The 14,915-nt window shown below is 43.4% G+C and overlaps 1 protein-coding gene across 4 annotated transcripts in view; it reads right to left on the reverse strand.

Annotated features, from left to right (window-relative positions):
• Positions 1-14,915, reverse strand: part of MAGI3 (membrane associated guanylate kinase, WW and PDZ domain containing 3) — a 141,130-nt gene that overhangs the window by 49,216 nt on the left and 76,999 nt on the right. For all 4 annotated transcript variants that reach the window (XM_036342679.1, XM_036342678.1, XM_036342680.1 and 1 more), the window contains exon 2: positions 4,456-4,572. In XM_036342679.1, the coding sequence (XP_036198572.1) occupies positions 4,456-4,572 (117 nt within the window). The remainder of the gene's footprint in view (positions 1-4,455; positions 4,573-14,915) is intronic.

Genomic DNA, 14,915 nt, shown 5'->3' on the forward strand with positions numbered 1-14,915 from the left:
ATGTAATTCTGTGACCAGTGTTCCCAAAATACTACAACTTTGAAGGCTAAAGGAGTCCTTAACTGGACAGTTCTGGCGTGTGAATCTGGTAATGACGTTAGCCGTATTAGGCGTTCTGAATGGTATAATACTGCCTCACAGCATTCTCTGGCACTTTCCACCGTCTGAGTATTAGCTACAAGTTCCCGTGCTTTGCAAATACTCTAACAGGAGAGGTGCAGAGAGAAGATGCGGAGATCGATGTGGAACACGCCAACCCGATTCAGAAACTGGTCTAAAATCTGAAGTAGAAGCAACATGGAGTTCAAAGGCAACACCACAATCAGGGCCAGGAGACAAAATATTTTCATCATTAAAACAGAAAGCAAGCTCAGATGAACGGCCAATGACTGACGCCCAATTTAAAGACGCTCTTGGATACACGCTTCCAATCTGGTGAATATCCACGCAAGTCAGAGCAATTTCTTTTATGTCTAGAATATCTGTTACCCAACAAAGGGGAGACGAGCAGATAATGTAACTGATACTTTGTGTGCTTTAAATTTCATTGTAGGAGTGAAAAAGTCACGTAGTAAATATGTGTGATGGTTCCTTTCAAATTTTGTAATTGTTTTTATTTTGTGTTAACGCTCCCCCTTTTTAAGTTGATCTATTTGCAAACGGCACTATCGGGCCATTTAGGTGTTACTAATAGTCGTGCTATAGGAGTCCATAATGGTAACAACCGGCAGATTCAGTGTCCTTTTCTCTCTTTAAGCACATGGAGCTCTGGGGAGAAGCCACCCCGCCCCGCGGTGCTTGGAGCCGTCTTTATTGCCATAACGGTCACCTGCCGCAGTCATTTCGGGTCCCAAGGTACTTGGTTCAGCTGGCACTTTTATCGCAATCAACCAAAAATTACCCTGTGATTAAACTGTGATGCCACTTCTGGTCCTGAATTACAAACACCCGACTTCCCACTGGCTGGCACCTGGCACTGAACTGAGCCCAAGAACACAACCAAAACCAAGTCTAAAATTCCTTCCTGCGGGGCCTGTCCCCCGGGGCCACCGCCAGTGCCAATGCTGTATCAGCCAGGGTACAAGCAGGAGAGAGAAACCGCATGGTAACCCGAACAAGGACAGCTTAATATAAAGAATTATTAACCGCTAGAGGCCCGATGCACGAAAGCCATGCAAGAGTAGGCCTTCCTTCCCCCGGCTGCCGGCACCAGCTTCCCTCTGGCACCCGGGACCCGGGCTTCCCTCACAGCCCCGGCTGCGTCCAGAAGGACATCCAGTCTAATTAGCAAATAACGCTTTTATTATTATAGATTCCCGAGGAACTAACTAAGAGGGAGTAAAAGGGAACGCTAAAGCACACCGCCCTAGAGCTGAGGGAGAACACCCAAGTGAGGAACAAACTTGGAAGAGCCCGTCCGGCCTGGCTCAGTGGTTGAGCTTTGACCCATGAACCAGGAGGTCACAGTTCCATTCCCGGTCAAGGGCACATGCCTGGCATGTGGGCTTGATCCCCTGGAGGAGGCGTGCAGGAGGCAGCCGATCAATGATTCCCTCTCATTGATGTTTCTCTCTCTCCCTCTCTTTGAAATTAATAAAAATATATTTAAGGAGGAAAAAAAAACTTGGAAGAGAGGGACACTCCCAGCCTGGGAACCAGACCTCATTGGAGAAGGAGTGGCTCCCCATCCTCATCGTCAGGCTGCGGCAGGGAAATGTCTGCTGGGCCTGGATGAAACTGACAAGCCAGCTCCCTATGGTGGCAGCAGGGAGTGGTGTGTGGAAGGTGCTAGTAACTTACTAGAGAACCAGCTGGGATGCTGGCTGGACTTGCCAGATCCCACTGGAAAACCATGTGCGGGGAGATTAATGAAATGTGGGGAGCAGCTGGGGTGCCCACGGAACGCGTCAGGAAGCGGAGAAGTCCTGGCGCACCATGCAGCTCACAAAGCCTCCTGGGAAGGTGTTGCTGATTCGCTGCTGGGAAGCCCCACAGCTGTCCCCACTCCACCCCCCCCACACCCTCACCCCCACCAGCCTCTGGGAAGCTGCCTGCTGGTGCGGGGCTGACATTGCAGAGTGTCGTTTTGCAGGCAGGATGGGGGGAAAGACACTGGCAACTTCCTTCCTTTCTTGTTGCGAATAGTTCAGTCACAAGCATGTTCGCTGGACCCTTTGGGGCTGGCTTAATTGCCTTTGCGAACACGGGCCTGCAGGAGCTGGTGCAAGGCGGGAGCCTGACAGGTCTCTGGGCAGGCTGGTGAGAACTCTCCCGTCCGGGGCAAGTGCGGGGACTGGGTAAGCAAGCAGCTCCCGGAGCCCCTGGCCTGGCCTTGGGGGGGGGGTCTCACGCGGCAATGCTCGGCTCAGGGCTCAGCAGCAGACGGGGCGCTTGGGCAGACTGCTGGGCTCTGTCCGGCTCTCTCCCTGAGCGAGGCCAGCGTGCACCCAGGCAGAGGGTGAGGAAATCAGAGGACCCCTTCGCGTGTCACACTCTGTCTCTACTGCGGTGACTGGCAACTGCAGCGCCCATTCTCTTTCTCTGACATTAGTTTTGCTGCTCCATTGCCTCAGATTTTGTCAGTGGAGAACCCCTAGGTGCCCCCCCCTTTTTTAAGTCCTTCTGATGTGTCCCCATCATTTCTTAAGCATTTATGTACTTTCTGGTACAATGAGATGTTCCAAGCTCATCTTGTATTTCCCTTGCCCCACACCTGGAATCAGAATTTTCTCCACGAAGATCTGGTATCGTTTAGTAAAGAATAATATTCAGAGACCCGATGGGGTTGCGGCCACCTCCATGAGCAAGTGAAGCGGTCCTGTGAGGATCTGAAAGGCTGCAGCTGTGTGGACCCTACGGATTAAAACTACATAAAGTGTAGCTCCTTTCTAGGGCAAAACCTCACACTGAGGAGAAAGTGCAAAACTAGGACAGAAGTCAATTAAGAAAGAAGATCCAAGGAAAAGTGGCAGAGGGCAGCAGAAGGTACAGGCACTTATTTTATTAACTTGTTTTAACAAGGACGACGGAGCTCTAGAGCTAGGAGCCTAAAAATGCTATCCCGAGACACCCGGTGTAGGCAAAGCACCAAGTTCCTTACAAGGGAATGATAATCAGATTATTTCAGAATTTTTCAGAACAATGCTTTACAGCAGAAGACAATTGACTAACATAATGAAGACAGACCAGGAAAGAAAATATGAGCCCGACATTGCATATCCGTCCAAACAAACTTGAAGCATAAAAACCACAAGCAAACGGACACGGTGGTCTAGTGGGCCCTTCCTAGCAAGTCTAGCGGAGAACAAGCTTTAGACAACCGTGATCACTGAAGGAACAGCAATAGGCCTGGCGCGTGTGGCTCAGTTGGCTGAGCACTGTCCTGTGCACCGAAAGGTTGCCGGTTCGATTCACAGTCATGGCACATACACGGGTGGTGGGCTCGATCCCCGGTAGGGGGTGTGCACGAGGCAGCCCATGGGGGTTTCACTCTCACACTGATGTCTCTCTCACATGGATGTTTCTCTCTCTGAGGCTCAGGAGGATTAAGTGAAGCAACTAGGAAGATGCTATCAGGATTTTGAACTCCGTCTTGCCTAGCTCTTTGTCACTACATAATGCTATTTGTTTTTAAGTCCAAGCAAGAAAGAGTGAGGTCTAAGGCAGTGCAGAGGGACAGATGTTTAAGAAGCATCATTGGAAAAGCCTGGTAATGGACTGTGCATTGTGTGAGACTAATAACAAGAAAAAGAAATTGAGAATTTCAGAGCCCTTACAAAAGCAGGCATCCACAAGGAGTTAAAGATAGTGGAAAGGAAAACAGCCAAGTGTCCTTTTATGTTTTGTTTACTGCTTTTTACTCTTCACCAGACCCGCGCTAACTACAGCTAACACTTCAGCATACATGATTTCTTGTTATGTGTTTTATCAAAAAACCCCAAACACCGTTACAACAACAGCGAGGTCCTATGAAAACCATTAAGACTGGAGTAGAAACACCAACGTCAATGTCAACATTCAAAATGGTTGCCAAAAGGAAGGCACTGCGTTTTTCTTCCTTTTTTTTCCCCCTTTGGGGATGGGGCAGACTTTAAAATTAGCAAAGTCCTCGTAGGCAATACAAAAATGTCTCCATGTGTGAGGCACTGAGAGCACAGAAGCCTTTTTCCTGCTCAGGCTGTAGAAATTGATTTATAAGAATAAAATCTAGTTAGCAACATGTACACAGACTGACTTTTCAAAAAGTCCCAATATAGAATCTTTGGGTTTTTCTACTTTGGAAAACAAAACCCCTGAAAGTTCTCCGAAAAATGTTTCTCTTTCTCCAACTTTTGTTGCATTCCAGGGCCGCACCTTAGTCTTCACAATTTCATATGAGATGCTCTACTCTAATTCGTTCTAGGTGTTCGGCCAGTTACATAAGGATCTGTTTCTTTTATTCCGTTTCCTACTTACACGGAATGGTTCTCAAGTAGAGATTATCTCTGATCACTTGCTGCAGTTTGTGGTCAATTGATCCTTTCTGAAACTGAAGACTCAGGTAATGTCGCAAATCTTTGTTAATGACTTTGCCTAGAAAAGAAAACAAAAGAAGACAAAACGCGTTAACTGTTAGCTCTCCAGTTAAATATTGACAAAATACCCTTAAACAATAAACAGAAAATGAACAATAAAGAGAAATCAGCATATTTTACTAAAAGCAAGATAACCAACACCAAATTATTAAGGGCACTCTAATTCAAATATATACATGATTTTACAAGGCAGGGGAGGGAGATGGCATAGGTCAGAGAAGACAACAAGGTAAGTTCACTCGGTCCCATGGCTTTAAATACCATCTATATGCTGACAACTTCCGAATTCTTATCACCTCTCTATTCAAATATGTTCTCGCCAACTTAAAATGAAACCCAAAGCAATCCATACTGTGGAGTGGAAAGACCTCAGATAATTAGGAAAGAGCAATGCTAAGACAAAATAGATTATCTTACCGAATAAGAAATAACTGCTTGATTAAAATGTACTCTATTTTTTAAATATATTTTTATTGATTTCAGTGAGGAAGGGAGAGGGAGAGAGAGAGAGAGGAACATCAATGATGAGAGAGAATCATTGATGGGCTGCCTCCTGCATGCCCTGACCGGGGAATCGAGCCCGCAATCTGGGCATGTGCCCTGACAGGGAATCGAACTGTGACCTCCTGGTTCATAGGTCGACATTCAACCACTGAGTGACGCTGGCCAGGCTGCTCTTTGTTTTATTTGAACAGCATAGTTATGACAAGGTTAGATAAATCAAAAGGTTACTACAGATCAGTTCATTCTTTTCACCCATATGAGAGGGTGCTAATATAAGCAGGAAATCAGAGTCCTTCTGAAGTTAGAGATAATATTCAGATCCTTAACTGAATACACACAAACCCAAATGTCCCTGTTTTGCCAAAAATAGATGCTAAGGAAGCCGGGAACTTTTATGATGAAAGAAAACCTGAAAGCCCTAGCCGGTTTTGCCCAGTGGATAGAGCGTTGGCCTGTGGACTGAAGGGTCCGGGGTTCGATTCCAGTCAAGGGCACATGCCTGGTTTTCGGGCTTGATCCCCAGTAGGGAGTGTGCAGGAGGCAGCCAATCAATGATTCTCTCTCATCATTGATGTTACTATCTCTCCATCTCTTCCTCACTGAAATCAATAAAAATATTAAAAAAAAAAAACAGTAAAAAAAAAAAAAAGGAAAAGAGAGAAAAAAAAGGAAAAACTTAAAGATAGTCACAGGGAGAACACAGAAGAATCCCTAATCCCACAGATTGCTTCTGCCAGGCACTTAGGGGCCCCATCAACTGGAGTCCAATCCAGATGGGAGCATATTATTTCATTTGTTATTTATATCATAGTACTTGTTTGTCGCTGGGTAGAAGGAACCCCTAATTCATAATCAATACCGCACAATCTCATTGCTTACCGAATAAAAACATGTCCGGTAACGGGTTCAACAAGTCAATTATAAAGGTTAGCCAATTATATGGGTTGGTGTTCCTTAAGATGAACAATGAACAATGAACTACACTAGCTACAGCAGTCATCATAGACTTTCCTTGCTTCAGGGAACCAGAAGAATTTTCAGAAGGGGACAGAATGTTACTGTTGCCTCTTTGATACGATTCTAGGAAAAATTTTTAAGTATAAATAACTTGTACAGGCAGATGGCTAAAGTGACGAGAGGGCCAGCCAACAGTCACTGCAGAAGAACCTATATTATCAAATGTACATGAACTTCTGCCTTTTGTGTAGGGAGCATTTCACAGAAACTTGGTATGTCAAGGGCATGGAACACATCTACCCGGGGTTAATGTAGTTGTTGTCAAACAAATAAGAAAAAAGGTTCCTCACAGCAGCCTTCTCACCCAGCCAGCCTCTGCTCTAGGCGCTGAGCTCATCCATTGACTTCTAAGTGATTTATAAGTCAGGCTGATTTATGAAAGTTACAAACAGGTCTACATATCTAAAATACAGCTCAGGTGGGGAAAGGCCTACAACCGAAATTTCAATCATATAAATTCAGGCACGCTAGTTTTGATATATAAATCCTTAGTCAAAAGAACTCTGAAGTAGAAATCCACGCTTTCAGAATGTATGCAAATTAATATCCACTCCTGGGTCACTGATTACTACTTAGGTAAACCCTGCGGCTCGCTGGCTTAGGTGTGGCCACAGGAGCAGCTGTGCGTCAGCCTAATGCTGACACGCCGTTGTCTTCCCATGGGGGTCGCCTAGCAAGTGGTTGGCGAAGTCTCCCGAAGTCCAGATACAACATGTCTTTAGCATTCTCCAATCCAGCCATTACAAAAATCAAATAAAAAAATAGAAAGATGGGCTCTGTTTGACATGTCTTATTCTTATAAATGCACATCGATTCCTGGTGATCATCCCATTCTTTTCTAAGCACTTGCAACACTGTATTTTTTTTTTTTTAAATAATCTCTTCAAATTTTGATTGCAGAGAAAGACAAAAAACATATGATTTCACTTATATGTTGGATCTAAAGAACAAAATAAATGAACAAAACTGAAACAGACTCATAGACTCAGAGAGCTAGCTGGTGGCTGCCAGAGGGGAGGGAGGTTGGGGGCCTGGATGAAAAAGGTGAAGGGATTAAAAAGTATAAATTGGCAGTTACAGAATATTCAAAGGTATGTAAAGTACAGCACAGGGAATAGAGTTAACAATCCTATCTAATAAAGATGTTCTATGCAAATTGACCATCACACCATCACAAAGATGGCAGCGCCCATAGCCACAAGATGGTAACACCCAGTCCCCTCAACCCTGCCAGAGTCCCCCAGTCCTTTCAGCCCTGCTGGGGGGGTGGGGGGCAGTAGGTGCACAGTGTGGCCGGATCCGCCCTCAGCCCCCCAGTGCCCAGGGCTGGCCCGAGGCACAGGCAAGCCTCAGATGTTGGCTGCCCAGCCACCCAGGGCAGGCCCGAGGTGCAGGCAAGCCTCGGATGGCAGCTTCCCAGCTGCCCAGAGATGCCCGAGGCTCAGGTAACTAGGGCCAGCCGAAGCTTGTGCTGCTGGCAGTGGCAGCAGCAGAAGTGTGATGGGGGTGTCGCCTCCTGACCCTGAGGGCTCCCGGACTGTGAGTAGGCCAGGCTGAGGGACCCCCCCTCCAGTGCATGAATTTTCATGCACCAGGCCTCTAGTATTGTAATAACTATATATGGTGCCATAAGTATATATAATAACTATATATAAATATATCATGGGGAAGGCACACCCTGTAAAGTATGTGATTGTCTACCCACTGTGCTATACACCCAACACTAATGCAAAACAATGTTGAAAGTAAACTGTAATTGAAAAATAAATAACGTGAGGGAAGTGGACTTGAGTTTTCACCATCTACTTTATGGACTTTATGTCTTTTTAGAAACTGGGACATTTGTTTCTCTTCATTCTCCTGGTACTTCCCACATCCTCCATAGTTCTACAAAGAATACTGACAATAACCCTAGGATCGTGTCTGAGATTCCCTTCAACTCCTGTGAGGCCATTCAGTTGGTTCCTAAAAACTTAGATTCATTTAAAGTGAATGATCCTCTTGCTATCTCCTAATCTTCAAAAAAAAAATGTAATTTCACCTGTTTGGGGTTGTTTTCCCTTTTACTCTTGGAAAAGTAATTCTGCTAGTTCGAGATCATGGAAGCCAGTGATCTAACCAATGCTGATTGCTAGTCACATTGCTTATTGCTAATTTCATCTATGCTATCTGAAATCGGCCTACAATCAGCTAACATTAACATCTGACAGTAAGCCTACTTTTCCTTCTTGTCACTCTCACTCCAAACACAACCTTGAAAGCTCTTCGTGCTCTCTGAAGTATCACAGCTCCTTGTGAGCTTCCTTTAGAAAAAAAAACCCTTAAATGTTTATTTCTTAGTCTACTTGATGCTGTAGAAATGTGATTCAGTCTCCTTCCACCTGCCAATCATATACATCTTTTTAAAAATCTGAGCTGCTGAGAGCATTCTGTGCACCCTTAAGGATTTCTTCATGTAAATTTTCTTTCAGAAAGCTCATCTTGGAACCACACCTATGGAATCTGTAAAGAAAAATCCGTTTTCCTCAAAGGCAAAGTATGGCTAAAATCATGCCTCAGTTCTCCTCCTTACCCCGACTGGAAGATGGCTCAGTGTTTTTCCCCAAATAAACTGTCCATTTAACTAGCTCAACACTAAGGTTAATGACCAGCCCTCTCCCAGGAGACCTGGACTCCGAAGAGCAGTGTGTTTTATTACTTCCTCCACCCTCTGGGCGCCTCAGCAGTAAGAGAAAGTTCCATGAACGGTGAAAGTGATACGCCTAAACCGAACTCCAAACCGGCTCCTTGGCTTAGGGCAGGGGGCCCCATCCATCCACCCATGCACCCCCATCTTTTGAGTTTCTTCTCAAGCATAAGTTTATAAGAGCACAGCTTTTAAGAGCTCTCTCCTAAGAACCTACCCTTCCACGAAGCAGTCACATCTACTGTGTAAACAAATATTTACCCAGTGTTTGGCAGTAGGCACTTGGGGGTAAAGCAGTGAATGAGAGTGCCCCAATTTGGAACTCAAAGCCTGAAGGAAAGACGAACATTAAAATAGAAATTCCAAAGCCGGGAGCATTATGAAAGAGAAGTCTAGAGCACTGTGGGCATCTATCATCTAGGCCAGGGGTGGGCAAACTTTTTGACTCGAGGACCACAATGGGTTCTTAAACTGGACCGGAGGGCCGGAACAAAAGCATGGATGGAGTGTTTGTGTGAACTAATATAAATTCAAAGTAAACATCATTACATAAAAGGGTACGGTCTTTTTTTTCAATAGTTTTATTCATTTCAAATGGGCCGGATTCGGCCCGCGGGCCATAGTTTGCCCACGGCTGATCTAGATCCTCAGTCTGAGGAGTCTGGGAAGACTTCACCGAGTTACAATGGAGCTGTAACCTAAAGGATAAAGAGGAGACAGGTAGAAAAAAGGGGGGACGTAGAAGGACACACAAAGGTACTAACTTGAGGTGGGAAAGAACACAGTGCTCACAGGACCTGAGAGAAGTCCAGTAGAGCTGGTTCTTAGAGAGTGAGGAAGAGCTCACACAAGCTGGGACAAGACCCAGGGACCAGTCGGTTGAGTAGAACCTTGTAACAGTAATTTAAAAGAACATCAACTAGCTCAGGTCTGACACCAAGGCCCTTCATAATTGCTACACACACGAACAACTATGGACACATTCCATGGTTGGAATTTTCCATATTTGTATTCAAATGCCATCTTGTTATTTCTATTCTATCTAGACGAGCATACTTAATGCTGTAAGCTGAGAAGACCCACATCTACAACATTCTTTAAGTATGCCACTGTCATTACAGGCAAGTAGGCACTTAATAAATTTTAACACTAATTTGTATAATGCTTGCTCAGTCTCAAATTAGAAAAACATTTGATACTCCGGAATCCTATGAGCCATTTCACTCTTGAAAACTGGTCATCTTTTAGTAGTCTTCTGAGTTAATTTGAAGAATTAACACAAACTAAAGCAATCAAGCATATCTTCTGCAAAATACTGCTGCCACCTCACCAGATAGGAGACGGTCTCCTGCTGATGGAGTTCACACTCGTTCTTTTGCCCTCCCCAGCTTCACTGACATATGTAAGTTGAAGGTGTACGAGGTGATGATTTGCTATGGAGGTCTGCACCTCCAACCCCTGACATAATACCATCTTTTGTGGGTACAGTGATAACATTTAAGATCTAGTTTCTTAACTCTTTTCAAGTCAATAATGCAGTACTGTTACTATAGTCACCATGCTGCACATTAGATTTCAGAACTTATTCATCTTATAGCTGGAAGTCTGTACCCTTTGACTAACATTTCCCCATTCCCCGCACCCCCAATCTCTGGCAACCACCAATCTAGTCTCCATTTGTAAGAGTTCTGTGTTGTTGTTGTTTTTAATTCCACATTTGAATGAAGGCATACAGTATTAGTCTTTCTCTGTCGCAGGTCACATTCTTTGCCCATACTGTCAATTATGATAACAGTATATGTTAAACAGAAGTGTCCATTCTCCATTCGTTCCTAGAAGCAGCCATCATAAACACATCGGTCGGATTCGCCTACCGCCCTGGGTCCTACATCTCTGGCAGTGTGAGGTCAAGTCTCTCTTCCTTCCCTCCCTTCCTTATTCTTATTATTTCAATGAATTTGCGATCAAAAGACTTGGGAGTATAGCCAAAGAAAGCACTCTTTGGTTTGGGTAGCCTATACGTCAGAAAAATCCCTGAACTGCACGAAGCTAAACATCCCCATTACTAAAAGCCTAAGACTGTGTGCTTATTACATGTAGAATCCAATAGTAATGCAGCATTGAAATTGTTTCATTATATTCAAATTAAAAAAAAAATAAAACCCATGATCATGTTGTATACTTTACAAAAACCAGCTCATGGTTTTTATTTGGGTAAATAAAACAAGTACTAGTATTTCCGTGGAGGGTAATAGTTGCAAATAACAATAATTTCTCCAAAGAAAACCTCTGATGTGTGGTCAGGGATCTGAGTTATAAAGAAAAAGAGTAGGTGCTCCAGAGGAAAACGCTGCTGTATGTATGTATGTAAGTATGTATGTAAGTGTGTAAGTATGTATGTATGTGTATGTATGTATGTGTATGTATGTATGTAAGTATGTATGTAAGTATGTATGTAAGTATGTATGTAAGTATGTATGTAAGTATGTATGTATGTATGTCCTACTTCTGAGCAAACCCCACCCCACTCCTGTGAACACTCTGTCCTACCCCTCCAGGCTCCACCCCCAACTCTCTCCCTGTGGTTTCAGCTTTGTGTCTAACCCCAGACCCTCTCCCGTGCTGTGTGCATGTAAATACTGTTAGAGAGGAAGGCCTGGACCTGGACCACCCCCCAGGGGATACATGTCGGCCTCCCTCACTGCATCTCAGGCCTGGGAACAACCAGGAACTGTGTTTTGTTCACCTCTGTGTTGCCCAAACTACCTAGCACAGGCTGAATAAACACTTCTCTTAAAACACACCAGGCTGGCACTTCAAATAATGGGATTGCTGTAATGGTGGGGCTTTAACAGAATTCAGCTTAGAAAAATACCTGCACTTCAATCCTCAAAGACACAAACATTCTTTCAATCAGCAGACCATTACAAGTAATGTTTTGACTATAACAATGTGGACAAATGCTTATGACATATTTTAAATGGAAAAAGGTCACAAAACAGAATATGTAGTGTGGCCCCAAATTATAGCACGTCTGAGGCTATGCAACTAAAAATATGTAAGGGATGTATATAAAGCAAACTCATTCTAAATACTTAATAATACCTAAAATATTATTGCAGGGTATAATTGAGTGATTTCTTTAAAAAAACTTTTTTTTTCCTTTAAAAGCCTTTCTCTTCACGGTTTTTATGTTTTCAGATTTTCTACACTGAAAAATCTATTACTATAATGAGAAAAAACTTTTATTTTGACTTAAAAATATATATTTGTATTGATTTCAGAGAGGAAGGGAGAGGGAGAGACGGACAGAAACATCAATGATGAGGGAGAATCATTGATTGGCTGCATCCTGCACGTCCCCCACTGGGGATCAAGCCCACAACCCAGTTATGTGCCCTGACCGGGAATCGAACCGCGACCCCCTGGTTCATAGGAACTACTTGTGTCTCATGGGGAAAGCCAGTTGACCAAGGCTGGGAGTGCGGATGGGGAGGATGGGATGGGGGCACAGTGCACTCTGGGCAGCGAAGAGCAGACATGGGGAGTGAAAGCAGAGGCGGTGGGTTGTACGGTAGAGAGGCAGGAAGCTCAGAAGAGCAGGCTGTACCTATGACACTAAAAGGTTAGAACATTACTCTGTAGTGAAGAAGTCACTAAAAATTTGAAATAGCACAGCCAAGACTTGAGTTTTATTCAGGTGGATCATTCCGGTGACAACGTGGACACCGGACACCAGTCGGAGGGCAGTAAGACCAGCAGAGAATGGGTTCAGCCACAACCCAATTAATGCTGGCAGCAGCAGAAACAGAAGAAGCAAGGGAGCAGAAAATTGGGTTGGCGAAGGCAACTCAAGGAACATGCGCAGAACATAAGACATTAATCGAGACACGAAGTGAAGGCTCACAGATTTGCAGAGCGCTCTAATTCCAACTTCAAATTATAGGAGTCCCTGGAGGAGAAAAGAGAATGAACTAAACAATCAATAAACAAGGAGTGAGGCTGAAGAAAACGGAAAACATTTGAGAGAAATGGGACTGGAAATTGAAAGGCTCAGCATGCGTCAAGAAAAAGGAAAACAGCATCACAAGGACCCAAATTTAAACTCTTCTTTTTTTGAGTCTCTAAGCTTCCCAAAAGGAAAAAAAAAATTATTTAGAGTCAAAATTAAGAGAGATTAAGATAACTCCATGGTGAAAGACATGTGATGTCTGTACCCCATTTGCTAGGCAATGAAAAGTCTTTCAGATCTTTGGTGGTAGTGGTGGGTTAAAAAAAATTATTTTTTCATCTAACTACCTTTTCTTCAGAGAACAATGACAGGAATAATCTAGAACTCTGTGACTGAAGCTAAAAGAAAACCTTATCATTTAGAGCTACTGTAGGCAAATACTATACTATACTATTATCATGGCGATAAGAAATAAACAGGTGACACCTGAGAAAGAAATGTGAGACAGAGGAAAGGTAACAAGACCAATAGGAAGTGGACACAATACACAGACTATCATGGGGGAAAATCCCAAATTACTGCTTCAGAGAGAAATAGAAATTGACCACAATTCAGTGGGAAAAACTTTGTGGTAAGTTCAAGACTAACATCAGACCCTGGCTGGTTTGGCTCAGTGGATAGAGCATCGGCCTGTGGACTGAAGGGTCCCGGGTTCAATTCCAGTCACAGGCACGTGCCTGGGCTGCGGGCTTGATCCCTAGTGGGGGGTGTGCAGAAGGCAGCCAATCAATGATTCCCTCTCATAATTAATATTTCTATCTCTCTCTCCCTCTCCCTTCCTTTCTGAAATAAATAAAAATATGTGTGTGTTTTTTTAAAAAAGACTAACATCAGATCCTCTTTGTGGCTCCTCAAAAACATGTACCTTCATAATTATAAAATTATATCACCTTGCAACTGACATTATGAGGCCCTTTGATAACACCCTGTTGGAATTCATGTTTCTAAACTCTCAAAAGATAATGATCCATTTGTGTCTATAGCTCAGTAAACGTCACATACTTGGTTAAATTTTAAATCTAAAATTAAAATCAAGTCCACTTTTGCTGCTCTTGAAGAATACGATCTGTCCTATTTAAGAAGGACTAACATCACAAAACCTACCGCAGAAAAGACTTCTTAGTTATCAAGAGCTTTTAAAGAGTCAGTGATGACATTATTTTTTACCATTTGTACCATTTTCCTTCCCAAATATGATAATCATTAACAGTAAGGCTATATGTATATCATAACTATTTTAATTAAATTACCTAGTTAATTCCGTGAAGAAACCACTTTAACTGACTTTATTTGTTAAATTAATGATTTCTAATAGGCTCATAATTATCTATCTGTCATTGAAAAATGATACATTATAAAATTTTAAATAAAGAGTCCTACTTTATAGCAGTAGTTTAAAAAATTTCGCAAGAACAGAAGCCTACCTTCAAAGAGATTTTATGAGGTATTCTGAATGTCCAAAAATAGATCGTTTAAGCAGCATTGCACCAGCCACCTTAGGGGGGACAGGGTTTTCTGTTAATATCGTGTTATGTATCAAGGCTCCCATAGCAAGATCAATTTAGTCAAAGATGGTGCCCTGCTATTTTTTCCCCAATACAACTTCTGTTTAAATACAGAACTCTTCTTTTATTAGTTGAAAAGAGAGGGAGGGAGAAATATATATATAAGACAAAAAGAAAAAAAGGAAGGAACAAAGGGAGGGAGGGAGGAGAGAGGGAGGGAGGTAAGGAGGGAGAGAAAAGGGACAGGATAAAGCCATTAAGAAAAAAAATGGCAAAATAAATGACTACAGACAGTTCACATCAAAAGAAATGCACGAGAAGTATTCAACGTCACTCACAAACAGATAAATGCTAATTCGAACAGCGCTGAGATGCCATTTCTCGCCATCGGACTGATGAAACATGCACCAGCATTGGTGAGGTTGTTTCCATACCCTGCTCCTGGTGCCCTGGTGCACCCGGCCAGGGTGGGGGGCTGGAAACAGACCGGCCACGGGCTCCCAGCAACGGGGTGCATTCTCCATAGAGAATTTACGAAGTAAAACTAAAAGTTGCCCTACTTCCTATGGTCACATGGCAGCAATTTCTAAAAACTGTCAGCAATAAAACACACCCTG

The sequence above is a fragment of the Myotis myotis genome, unplaced genomic scaffold, assembly GCF_014108235.1.
Source record: "Myotis myotis isolate mMyoMyo1 unplaced genomic scaffold, mMyoMyo1.p scaffold_m19_p_18, whole genome shotgun sequence".
Taxonomy (NCBI): domain Eukaryota; kingdom Metazoa; phylum Chordata; class Mammalia; order Chiroptera; family Vespertilionidae; genus Myotis; species Myotis myotis.